The 13,711-nt window shown below is 39.3% G+C and overlaps 1 protein-coding gene across 1 annotated transcript; it reads left to right on the forward strand.

Moving 5' to 3' along the window:
* The first annotated feature begins 1,826 nt into the window (after positions 1 to 1,826).
* LOC110966443 (pyridoxal kinase-like) lies at positions 1,827 to 12,729 on the forward strand. The gene is made up of 11 exons (XM_022215803.2): positions 1,827 to 2,095; positions 2,989 to 3,043; positions 8,107 to 8,211; positions 8,424 to 8,507; positions 8,582 to 8,616; positions 9,819 to 9,904; positions 10,017 to 10,062; positions 10,155 to 10,266; positions 10,608 to 10,744; positions 10,902 to 10,968; positions 11,415 to 12,729. The coding sequence occupies exons 1-11, from the start codon at positions 2,015 to 2,017 to the stop codon at positions 11,537 to 11,539; spliced, it is 933 nt and encodes a 310-aa protein (XP_022071495.1). The 5' UTR covers positions 1,827 to 2,014; the 3' UTR covers positions 11,540 to 12,729.
* Positions 12,730 to 13,711: the final 982 nt, after the last annotated feature.

Below are 13,711 nucleotides of genomic sequence, written 5' to 3' on the forward strand. Positions count from 1 at the left end.
CTGCTACATTCCAAATTCGTTCTAAATAGAAGTCTAGCTCAAACTCTATATAATCCCACCCCTTCACTGCCCACTGCTGCTCAATCCACTGGTTTTATTTACTTTATAGAGCTGCTTCTGCTAACTTTAAAACATCTCAGCCGCAGTCAAAGCAAAGCAAATGTTCTGTCAGCTGCAAGAGTGAACAAGAGTTTACATGCACTCCCAGCACCTGAGAAACTGAAAATGAGTGGGTTATTATTATTACAATTCTTTACAACAACATGAAAGTCATTTGTGTTAGCCCGTTGTGTGGCTAATATAGCTTATGATATAAATATGTTCTTGATGCCAATGCAGAAATGCCTGCTCTCCTATTATTGGCTGTAAATATATATACACTACCAGTCAGAAGATTGGACAAACCTTCTCATTCTGTGGTTTTTATTTATTTATTTTGTACATTGTAGATTAATACTGAAGACACAACCAGGGTCAGGTCAAGCTGGAAAGTTTTCACACATACACACACCAAAAAGATAAGAAAGACTTGGCTTTGCTTCACAGTATATTCCTATTTCCTTATAAGGTAACAACTAATTGCACTGAAACCGCTAACTCAAGGTTGTCTAAGGGTGGAAACCATAATAATCCTCCCTGTGAGATACTATCAGTAGCTGCATCACACCACAACCAACAAAGGAATAGACTAACAGGTAGAGAGCGGAAAGAGGTTTTTAGGAGGGTTCTTTTGACAGAGTGCAGTTCTTGCAGATTGGATGAATCGTGTGTCAAGAGATATGGACATATCTGTGCACCAACTAATGGGAGAATTAAGTCTAAACTACAGTTTATCCCAACCTTTAGTCAATCACATTTCAATATTTGAATTATATGTTTGTGTTCTATAACCAAATACTACTGTATGAAATGTTCTATTCATATGAAACTTTATCCTCTTCTGGGTGCTGTTTCAAACAGAAAAGGTCCTTGTAAAAGATTCTGTGAGACACTGATATTAAAAAATAAATTTAATTTTATTGGAGAGCAGTAGTTTGTCTTCTATCTCAAAAAACGAACACGCTCAACAATATATACCTCCTCATTTGAATGAATGAAAACATCTGGAATTATGTAGTAAACAAAAAAGTGTGAAATAAGTTTTATATTTTATTGTCTTCAAAATAGCCACTTGCACAGTGGAATAGTGGTTAATGGTTAGCACTTTTGCCTTGCAGCAAGGCGAAAGTGTTCAAATCCCAAATCCCAGTTCAAATCTCAGCCTGGGCCTGGGATCTTTCTGCATGGAGTTTGCATGTTCTCTCTGTGCATGCGTGGGTTTTCTCCGGGCACTCCGGCTTCCATCCACAGTCCAAAAATATGCTGAGGTTAATTGATGACTCTAAATTGCCCGTAGGTGTGAATGTGAGTGTGATTGTTTGTCTGTATATGTGACCCTGCGACAGACTGGCAACCTGTCCAGGGTGTCCCCTGCCTTCGCCCGAGTCAGCTGGGATTGGCACAAGCACCCCCCGCGACCCTAGTGAGGATGAAACGGTATATAGAGAATGGATGGATGGAAAATAGCCACTTTTTGCTTGAATTACTCCTTTGCACACTCTTGGCATTCTCTAAATGGGCTTTCATGAGGTAGTCACCTCAAATGTCTGTAGCTATATTCCTAATAGTTTGTTTGATTTTCCATTAATTTTTGACATTTAATTAGCTTATTTTATGCGACTGAAGAAGTCTTTTTTAAAATATCTTTTTAACAAAAAAAATGATAATAACTGGAAGCTGGTGTCTCCCACATTCTTAGCGAGCCCATGAACGCACCACCTTAGGTGTCCTCCTCACTGCCTGCAGTAAAACTGTAAATGTCACTATCAGCATCGTCGCTCTGCCCTCCAGTGCTGGACTTATTCCCCACATGCTGAGTAGCAGCGTGTCAGAGCCTGCACAGATTTTTAATGCCTCTTTAGGCTACACGGCGTAGGTTCTCTCTGTGCGGTGTTTTTAAACGCAGTCTGCGGCCATGGAGTGTCGTGTGTTGTCCATTCAGAGTCATGTTGTCAGGGGGTACGTTGGAAACAAGTCGGCAACATTCCCGCTGCAGGTAAGAACCGGATCTTACTGTTCAAACCGGTCCGATGGTGAGCAGAAAGAGGACAAATGGTTTAAAACACGTGAAGAAAACAGTGTAGAACACCGACCTTGTACAGGATGTGACTTCCTGGTTTGTGAGAAGAGTCTTCCATCAACTGTACTGTTAACTCAACGACCTTTTTTGCCCTTAAAAACACAGGCCTTTTACCATTTAGTACACTTCAAACACTTGTTAGGCAGTTACTGTAAACTTAAAAGTACTACAAATTAACAATTTTATAGCAGAATATATGGTATTTAAACGTTTCAATATTGTTTTTAGTCACGTGGCTTATTAGCCTACTATTTGTGCTCATTCTCAACACGTTATAAAGGGTAGCTACAGGTATCAGACGGGGGAAAGCATCCCTAAAAGTTAAAGATGTTGTTTGTGTTGGATTTAATTGCCAGAGGAAAGTACAGACTGTGGAAAGTAATTTAAGTCATGCTCCACGGGGTTACAGTAGTATTTTGTTCACGCAGAAGACAACAATAAAGCAAAAAAAATAATAATCAGTGTTTCTCTGTGTTAAAATCTGACTTGATAATCTGTTTTATGGTTCTTAACTCGCCTCATTTATTTTTGTACTGTCCACATAAATTGTTATTTTAGGTGCGGGTTACAACATTCCAAAACAAAAGCATTTGTTGGAAGTATACGTAGCTTTTTATAGTAAATGTAAATATAGTGAAATGACAAAAACTCAGAATGTGGGTAAAACCTTCTATATTGAGCAGCTCTCGCAGTAATACAGTGTGCTGTTCTCACAGTACAGCTGAGCTCAAAAGTTCGTACACGCCTATTCTTCCAAAGACATCATTGTTCTCTATTTTCACAGCTGCTCTAAATGCTCTTTTTTTCAGGTGCTGGGCTTTGAAGTGGACTCCATCAACTCTGTGCAGTTCTCCAATCACACAGGTTGGCTGAGTGATTTACAGCGTTCAAAGAGCTTTCCATTCACCTTCACAAAACAGACTGACTCCTTTACTGCTATGTAATAACTCAACCTTTATCTCCTCTGTTGAACTGTAACCGTTTGTCTTTACTGGTCTGTTGCATGGATTGGAAATGGGTTTCATATTATAAAAGTGTTCTGTAAAGCTTTTGATCATGAGTGTTGCTGTGGAGCTATTTTTTGATGAGCACATCTCATGAAGATAAATATCTGTGCTTGCAAGACTGTGTTTTAATGTTGGTAAAATATTTCTCAGGACTGGTAATACCGCTGACTTAGTTCCTAAGACATTTGTTGCAGGCTGGAAACATAACATCTGTTTCCATCTAGGTAGGCCTGTTATGTCCAGTTTAAACTGTTGCTCATGAAGCAGTAGAAAAAGTAGGAATCAGTAAAAGTACAAAATTACATTGATCACAGGAAAACTCCCTCGCGTACATTTAATGAGGTGCTTGACAGGGCAGTACAGAGATATTAACAGAGTTAATGACTGTTCTTGTACTTTGCCTTGTTGGTGCATAAACCTTTGGATGAGTTGTGTATGCATTCTTTATCTGAGGCAGTGAAACACACTCACTCTGTGAGCATCAGCCAGATTTAGAGAAGGGGACCAGGGTGCTCCAAAGTAGTTTAAATCAATCTACTGGACTTTAAGAAAGTTCCTTGAAGATGTTTCACCTCTCATCCAAGATGCTTCTTCAGTTCTGGTGCTGGTTGGTGTTGCTTCAGCTTTTAAACCTCTGTGAGGTGTGTCCAGGGCTATTATTCAAACCACCGATACCAAAACTCATCTGACTACTCAACAATGGTCGTTGTGAGTATCGGTGGGGGTTGTTGAAATGCAGATGTCACTGAGCCCTCGTGTGCTAATGGTGGTCATTAGCATGACCACACAAGGGCTCAGTGACATCTGCATTTCAACAACCCCCACCGATACTCACAACGACCATTGTTGAGTAGTCAGATGAGTTTTGGTCTTGGTCGTTGGCATAATAGCCCTGAACACACCTCACAGAGGTTTAACCCATAAGAACCCAGACCCATTTTTCCTTAAAGGAAAATTATGTGGGATACACTACAGACCAAGTGGACCACATACACACGTGGACAAAATTGTTGGTACCCCTCAGCTAAAGAAGGAAAAACCCACAATTCTCACTGAAATCACTTGAAACTCACAAAAGTAACAATAAATAAAAATTTATTGAAAATTAAATAATCAAAATCAGCCATCACTTTTGAATTGTTGATTAACATAATTATTTAAAAAAACAAACTAATGAAATAGGGCTGGACAAAAATGATGGTACCCATAACTTAATATTTTGTTGCACAACCTTTTGAGGCAATCACTGCAATTAAACGATTTCTGTATTTGTCAATGAGCGTTCTGCAGCTGTCAACAGGTATTTTGGCCCACTCCTCATGAGCAAACAGCTCCAGTTGTCTCAGGTTTGATGGGTGTCTTCTCCAAATGGCATGTTTCAGCTCCTTCCACATATGTTCAATGGGATTCAGATCTGGGCTCACAGAAGGCCACTTTAGAATAGTCCAACGCTTTTCTCTCAGCCATTCTTGGGTGTTTTTGGCTGTGTGTTTTGGATCGTTGTCCTGTTGGAAGACCCATGACCTGCGACTGAGACCAAGCTTTCTGACACTAGGCAGCACATTTCTCTCCAGAATGCCTTGATAGTCTTCAGATTTCATCGTACCTTGCACACTTTCAAGACACCCTGTGCCAGATGCAGCAAAGCAGCCCCAAAACATTACGGAGCCTCCTCCATGTTTCACCGTAGGGACAGTGTTCTTTTCTTCGTATGCTTGGTTTTTGAGTCTATGAACATAGAGTTGATGTGCCTTACCAAAAAGCTCCAGTTTGGTCTCATCTGTCCAAAGGACATTCTCCCAGAAGCTTTGTGGCTTGTCAACATGCATTTTTGCAAATTCCAGTCTGGCTTTTTTATGAGTTTTTTTCAGCAGTGGTGTCCTCCTTGGTCGTCTCCCATGAAGTCCACTTTGGCTCAAACAACGACGAATGGTGCGATCTGACACTGATGTACCTTGGCCTTGGAGTTCACCTTTAATTTCTTTGGAGGTTGCTCTGGGCTCTTTGGATACAATTCCAACGATCCATCTCTTCAATTTGTCATCAATTTTCCTCTTGCGGCCACGTCCAGGGAGGTTGGCTACTGTCCCGTGGGTCTTGAACTTCTGAATAATATGAGCCACTGTTGTCACAGGAACTTCAAGCTGTTTAGAGATGGTCTTATAGCCTTTACCTTTAAGATGTTTATCATTTTTTTTCGGATGTCCTGGGACAATTCTCTCCTTCGCTTTCTGTTGTCCATGTTCAGTGTGGTACACACCTTTTCACCAAACAGCAGGGTGACTACTTGTCTCCCTTTAAATAGGCAGACTGACTGATTATGAGTTTGGAAACACCTGTGATGTCAATTAAATGACACACCTGAGTTAATCATGTCACTCTGGTCAAATAGTTTTCAATCTTTTATAGAGGTACCATCATTTTTGTCCAGGCCTGTTTCATTAGTTTGTTTTTTTAAATAATTATGTTAATCAACAATTCAAAAGTGATGGCTGTTTTTGATTATTTAATTTTCAATAAATTTTTATTTATTGTTACTTTTGTGAGTTTCAAGTGATTTCAGTGAGAATTGTGGGTTTTTCCTTCTTTAACTGAGGGGTACCAACAATTTTGTCCACGTGTGTAGACACCGTGGGTTCTTATGGGTTAAAAGCTGAGGCAACACCAACCACCACCAGAACTGAAGAAGCCTCTTGGATGAGAGGTGAAACATCTTCAAGGAATTAAAGAATTAAAGTCCAGTGGATTGATTTAAACTACTTTGGATAACCATGACCTGAATGAATGAGAACCTACACAGGGACCAGGGTGCTGTGTTTAACTGGAAAAGTTAATGTGTTTCTACGAACTGCCACCTCTCAGATTCGTCCAATGACCCGAGGAATGTAACTCCAAAGTCAGAGCATATCTGTAGTAGGGCTGGACCCGAATATCCCGAATATTTGAATATTCATTCGCTACAGCACTATCCGGATATTAATTTTGGTATCCGAATATTCGCGCGCGCCCCCCACCCCACCCCGGGTTGGACGTTACGGAGCGGAACGAATATCCGGATATTCTTTAATAGGGCCCGAATATTCGGAGGCCAGAAACCACTATTTGAGCCAGCCCTAATCTGTAGGACTGTGGTGTACGACATGAATGCAGTTAAACCTCTTCTTCTCTGCTTACTTACATTTGCTTAAAGTCAAACTTGCAATATTTGATGTTAGGCTGGGATTTTTATACTTATTAAATATAAAATTTAGGTAATTTAATCATCTTGAAATAGACTTTGAATGTAAATAGGTTGAAATCCCTACAGTGCACACATTTAAGTACCAATAACCAAGAGAACACTATACAGATTACCCTATAATAGAGATATAGATTATTATTATATTGGCATGTGTGGTTGATACAAGTTCAAAAACATAGCACAGAATGCTCAGTGAGGTTAAAAAAATAACCCCACAATAGCACTAAAGGTTTGAAGGAATCTGTGGACCTGGTTATCATCTCTGTTTATGGTCTTCCATAAGCTAATCAAACAGGCATTGTGTCCATTAACTCCAGTTTGTTTCCTGTGTGATTTAAAGACAGCAATCATTTCTATAATGGCTAATTTAAGAACGTCAGAGGCTCATTAAAAACCACTTATCATTGTTCCGAGGGCGTCTGCGCAATCCTCACAGAAAAATATTTCTTACACTGCCTCATCAAAATCATTTTTAACATATTTGCTAACTTATGCCTGTGTTTCACCACCGCAACAACGGGTCAGCATGCTGGGATTGAGAACAGAGTTCAGCTGAGGAAATTATGGGTTAACTTTACAGATTTGAGAGAAAGCTTTGCAAGTTATTTTAATTGTTGGTTTTCCAACAATTGTCTCTTATTTAACTTTTAGACGAATGAGAAAGTATGTGGGGCACAAACTGGGCCCACAGATGCACTATAAAGCCACACAATTAGCCATCAAAAACTGTGAGGAAAGCAATAGAATGTTGCAATTAGTGGGCTCAAGACACTTGCAGAGATGATAGGATTATTATTTGGGGTTCATGTGCCAAAGTATGTGAAGAATGTGTTTTCACCACAGGGACAGAGACACACAGCAACCATTTCAATCAATGTAAACATCAGCTCCTCTGAAAGAAAAACTTGTGAGTTTTGAACATTTGGACTAAATTACACTACTGTGGGAGTCTAATCCTACTTGTCGAGTGTGCTTGTTATGTGTAAACAGTGTTAATATTCAGAAATGTTCGCTCTCAGTGGAGGCATTAGTTTACACACCCCTAACCACAGCACATGTTTCTACTTTGCTGTGAGCTTTCTGTTAAGTCCTCGCTGCTGGAGGCCCGCTCACTGGCTCGGGGTCAAGTCGGGGCTCCATGTGAACTCTGTTCTCCAGTATACCAAAGTGTGTTTGTGTCCATTCTGCGTCCAATCATTTGCAGTCAGGACAGCTTTTTGAGGGTTCATTCTAGGTTAATGGTGAAATGGAGACAAAGAAAGGAGGGAGTTGCCAGGCAGAACACAAGCTTCCCATTCAGTCAGTGTGGAGGCCCCGCTTGGCTCTGGACACCACAAAGAGGAGAGGGACCTCAGCAGAGGGAGCTGGGGGGGATGGAAAGATGAAGCAAGCAGGGGAATGTCTTGGTGTATTCATGCACTGCAGGCTAATATGAAATAGCACTGTTTTTAATGGTTTAACTAGTCCAAACATTTGTGTCATTGTCCTTCATTTATCCTGAAATGGTCTGAAAACACAATTCTCATTTCCCAAATTCAAAATCAGAAGTTGTCCTTTACCTGTCATAAAGAGCTGCATGAGAATGTGCTCTCTATCTATTTCTTTTTTGTGCTTTTAATCAAATCCATTCAACGCAAAAAACTGACAGATGCCATGTGTCCCATTTCCTCTCTTCCCAGGCTATGCCCACTGGAAAGGACAAGTCCTGACAGCAGAGGAGCTGAATGTGCTGTATGAAGGTATCAAGCTCAATAAGGTGACCCGCTATGACTACATCCTCACAGGTGAGTCTGACGATTGTCTCTTTGTAGGCTTGGGTGAAGAGATGTGGATGTTGGAAGCACTTTACACTTGCAACCACTCGGTTTTACCCTGAGTTAGATACTTCAGCAAAGTGCAGGATTTTCAGAAGTCACTTTCATGTTGACCCAAAATGTTTAAATTGAGCCGCTTTGTGATTATTTTCTTTTCATTGTCTTGACCTTTTTCCTCAAAGGGTACAGCAGGGACACATCTTTCCTAGAGATGGTGGTTGATATTATTCAGGAGCTGAAGACGGTCAACCCCAGCTTGGTGTATGGTGAGTCTAAGATTGGTGTAACCTGTTATTTTTGTGTGATTACAAAGTTAATTTTAGCGATTTCTTCTCTGCAGTTTGTGATCCTGTCATGGGAGACCATGGTGCTATGGTAAGTGTCCTACAGATAATCCCCTTGTTTTTCCTCCACACCATACAGCCGATCACATTTTAGACAACAGTTACTTGGCATAATTGATGATGTGAACATTAAAAAATGCATCAACATCACTATTTTTAATCAACACGTTTTGTTTGTTTGTTTTTGTTTTTTTAAAACTTCGGTTCATTACAACAGCATGTTTTTCTTCAGTGTCATTACATTGTTGTTTTTAGCTCCAGTCACAGTTACAGCTACACTTTTAGGCAATGCTGGAGGAAACAAATTCTGACACGGTTCAGTGTAAAAGTTTCCAAAGAGTCAAGGCTTCAAAAGTACAGGAGTAATTCAGATGACCACAGAACAAAACGGCGATTTTACACTACTGCTGTGGTCAGCCATGTAAACTGCCCAGGCAGCTGAAGAAAAACATAGATCTATTTTCCACATCTGTTTGCTTCTCTCCTACTCTCTGTGCTCACATATACTGCATTATAAAACAACTGAAATGCCAATTAAGCTGCTCTCATTTAGATATTTTTATGTTTCTGTTGTCACACACAGCAAAATTTAGACTACATGTTTACCAACAATGCTGCTGACAAACTTGCAATAAACATGAGTTGAAAATAACGGCTTTGCTGTGAATGTGGCAGTTTTTTCACAGAGTCAAGAAATCATGTATTTAAGTCCGAGAACAATTACACAATAAGGAGAAAAATAGTTGCTTTAAATTTTTTGGGCTTGGAAATTAGCCATCGTCTCGATGTTGCACTTCGTTTAATATACAGATCTAATATTTTTACCTAAAGGATGAAATAGAAACTTGAATTGGTTTTGGCATTGCCTTACTGACTCATATAATAAATCTCCTTTTTAATGACTGGAGTACCAGTTTAACTCTTTTGTTTTGCAGTTTAATCTGTAAACTTTTGTTTACATTGTGTACTGTGATGCATTATGCAATGAGATAGAGTTGGTTAAAATTCAGCTTAATAAACTGTGTAAAAGAAATCTATTGATTATTCAATATAAAGTAATCGTTAGTGGAAGTCGTAAAGCACTTCATAAATTATATTAATTGATTCCTTATGTCTGTAGCTTTTCATTTGTAATTATTGTGTTATTAGCAGGGACCTTTTTTATTGGACAGTTATTTTGGACAGTTTGACATTTTGTAAAAGTATCTCTTGTTTTATTTCTGTCTGTTTCAGTATGTTCCAGAGAACCTGCTGCCTGTCTACAAGGACAAAGTAGTGCCTTTGGCCGACATCCTCACGCCTAACCAATTTGAAGCAGAGTAAGTGCACTTTAAAGCTATATACCCTGTGAAAGGATTTAAGGGCTGTGTGAGGAAATGTGTTTCATTTTTTTTGTGATTGGTACATCTGTGACTTTGTGTTTTTCCTTAGGCTGTTAACTGGAAGGAAAATAAACACAGAGGAAGATGCTATTGAGGTGAGTATTGTAAACATGTCCTGCTTTGCTGTATTAGTTTGTGACACCACCAAGTACAAAACTTGAGAACGTGGCACCTCATCTGTTTTCAGGTGATGGACTTGCTTCATAAAATGGGTCCAGAGACTGTGGTCCTCACTAGTACAGACCTACCTTCCAAACATGGGGACCAGTTCCTGGTGGCTCTTGGGAGTCAAAAAACAAGTAAAGTACCAGACCAACTTTCTTTATGCAGTGTGCCTAGTTTCTGCTTTTCAAGAAACATTTGGAATTTGCTGTAACTTCATTTTGGGAGTTATTTTCTTGTGGGAAACATTTGTGTGCATACTGTCCAACTATTTTTGGTAAAGAGGAAATAATTATGGTATTGTAGTTAATGAGGTTGTGATGCTGATTTAGGGCAATAAAATATGTAAAGTTCAAAGGCATAAAAATGTCCAAACTTTCGACTGGTAGTGTACAGTAAACTACTGCTGAGTGTAATTACAACTACTCTCTCTGCTCATTGCTGATCATTGCTAGCCTGTCTGTCCTCCTCACTGCAGAAAAACCAGATGGGACCAACACCAATCAGAAAATCTGCATGGACATCCCCAAAGTCGATGCTATATTTGTGGGAACAGGAGACCTTTTTGCTGCTATGTTGCTAGCCTGGACTCACCATCACCCCGAGGACCTGAAGGTCGGTAACACACTTCTACATTTTCAGTAAAAAACTGATGGAAGCAAAATCATTTTGAGGAGGTGGCAGTCCTGCATGCACAGCCATTAAATGTGTTGTTACTTTGTGTAATAAATGAACTGTAGCTCACTGCAGTCTTCTTTTGTTTTCTCCACAGACTGCCTGTGAAAAGACTGTCTCAGTCATGCACCATGTCATTAGGAGGACCATTACTTATGCCAACGGTAGGCTTTGTGTCTGTTCATTGACTTCAGTGTGTCATGAGGTCTCTCTGCTTTGTCTTCCAGTTGTTTACTGAATAAGTTGTTTACTTATCGCTCGTTTCTGTTGTTAACACTCTCCCTAAACAATTCATGGCGTATGTCGACCAATAGTTTTCATCATGTCGAGACAACTAGCATGTTTCAGATGACAATTGTCAACATCTGAACTGATTGCGTCACCGACCTTATTGTTGGTCATGTAATTACTTGGTTGTGCTACTGTTAAGTATTGAATATAACCTATATTTAGGTAGACGGAGGAAAACAAGTAATGTTATAATTGTTTGTTGTATAGCTGTATAGAAAAAGCCAAGAAACAGGAATTGTCCTTTGACTTCTAGTTGACTCGTCAACCACAGTCCAAAAACCAGGTGTTTTCCTTCAACTGCTCTTCATCTCTCTTTCAGAGGTGGCTGGCCCTGGGAATAGGCCCAGTCCTGCACAACTGGAGCTGAGGATGGTTCAGAGCAAAGCCGACATTGAGAATCCTGCCATCGTAGTGCAGGCGAAGGTTTTACAGAAGTCTTCATAATGAAGACAGTAACATTTCTGTGAACATTCATGTTGTGCTGGTACGAATCTGCTTCACATCTGGGCAGTCTGCCAGACACATGTAGGATTTTCACATCAAAGACTGTCACGTGTCTCTGCCTTACAGAATCTTTGAAGGAGTACAACTGTGTTTTTCAGAAGCGGTCAGCAGGATTTGTTGTGTGTATGTTCTGCTCACAAACACACTGGTATCACTGCCATATGTGTCTGTTTTATGGCCTGTGTAGACATCCTCTGCCCTTGATTCAAAATAAAAAAGGACATCAGCCAACTATGTTTAGGTTTAAGATAGTGTAAATGTACTTGAATCCTCCTTGACATAGTAAAAATAAGTTCTCGCTGTAAAACAATTCATTCCAGTTAGGATGAATAGGAAACCAGTAATGTATGCATGAACATGCCTCCACTTGTTTTGACTACAGTACGTCAGGACTCGTCGCACCTCAAGTGTGATACTCACAAGGCATTATAAGCACATCAGCTTACTGTCTGTAATAAAATGACAACACTGGCTTAGGCCAGAACAGGTCATATTTTTCTGAAATGAAAGCATGCAGTGTGCTTGAAATGCATTTGGGTGTTTTATCACTTCAAGTGTTACCATCTTACACATTCACACTGGATGCATTGTAAGCGCTGAGATGTTTATTGTAACTCCCACAAAATGTCAAATGTCTTATGCAATCAATATGTAGTCTAGTTTCATTGTTCCAAATTATTTCACTTTGTTTTATTTTTGACAAAAACTAATGATAATCATGATAATAGCTGATGTCAAAAATTGTTTTAATCAATTTTCTGAAAAGGTTTTTCACCTCGTTTTTAATTATGCGATGCTTTCTTGAGCTAGCAAGTCTGTAACATGTTAGATCCATGTCTTAACATCTCAAATTGAGGTATTTGCACAGATAATCTTTAATATATTTACTAATGGTCATTGTTTTTAGTCTAGACTGTTGTCATATCTCAAGAAAAGAGTCCAGAAACCACGCTGTATAATAGCCTTAACGGGGTTAGGGAGGCTAGAAGCATTGATTGTGAATGTTTTTGTGTGCTAATAACTGATCCTCACACATAATGTTAGAACGTTAAGTGCCAAACCTTGAGCCACTGCTCTGATACAGAGCAGTATAAGAACAGAAATAATAAATTATTAATCTTTTATTCAAACTGTGTTGATTTTATTTGTGTTTCTCTTTTATTGTTAGATGAAAGTGAGTGTCCTAAGGGCATGATTTTTTAAAAATGTTTTTAGATACCTTTGACTTTCAGGTCTGGTAAGTCTGGGTAAAAGCACGCACCACAATGTGTTCTACAAGGAGCTAATTGTTCCCTGACTTACACAAGACATACATATGTAAAATGTACCATGATTTCCTTTGAATATAGCCTTGGATTGCGAACTTAATGTTTTAAAGATGAAAAGTGTGAATAACTAAAAAATAGAAGAAAGTACAGTACATCAGCAAACCTTAGCTGTCTGGCCAGGTGCTTACTATGTTGTGATTAGGGCCAGGTGACAGAGCTCTGTATTGACAACACTAATCCACAGCATGAATAGCCAGCATTAGCCCAGATACTCAGATGGCCCAATATGTCTGCCCAACTGTAACCTGAATGCAGCAGCAAAGAGACATTTTATTTGTTTAGTATGCACAAGGTAGCTCACATAAAACAGACTTTGTTGTAAAATAGAATGGATGAATTTGATTTGTTATTGTATTTCATGTGTCATTCTCAGTTCAGCAGAATAAAATCTAATATGCATGTTACCGACAAGATTTATGACACTAAATGCCACAAAGGGAGTGAATGTGCAAAGGAAGTTTCCAATTCCTTCCAATAGTAATTCCTTCAGCTCTTCTGGCCCCCAGTTTTAGCTGCAGCTATGAATGTGCACCAGCAGAGGGCTAAAGAGGTCTAAAGTTAAACAGAGGTACACCTGCTCAGGAAGTGACACAACTACTGACATGACAGCACACAGTCTGCAAGGCTGGAGTTAAAGAGGGGAAAATGGTTATAAATTCACAGGTAGGGTAAAAAAAAAAAAAAAAAAAAGGATAGTAAAAAGTGCAAAGAAAGGCTAGATGTTTTAGACAAAATTGAAGGAAAAATGAACTACTATAGGTTATATTTAGAATACAATGCCACA

This window comes from Acanthochromis polyacanthus, chromosome 14, assembly GCF_021347895.1.
Source record: "Acanthochromis polyacanthus isolate Apoly-LR-REF ecotype Palm Island chromosome 14, KAUST_Apoly_ChrSc, whole genome shotgun sequence".
In the NCBI taxonomy this organism is placed as follows: Eukaryota; Metazoa; Chordata; class Actinopteri; family Pomacentridae; genus Acanthochromis; species Acanthochromis polyacanthus.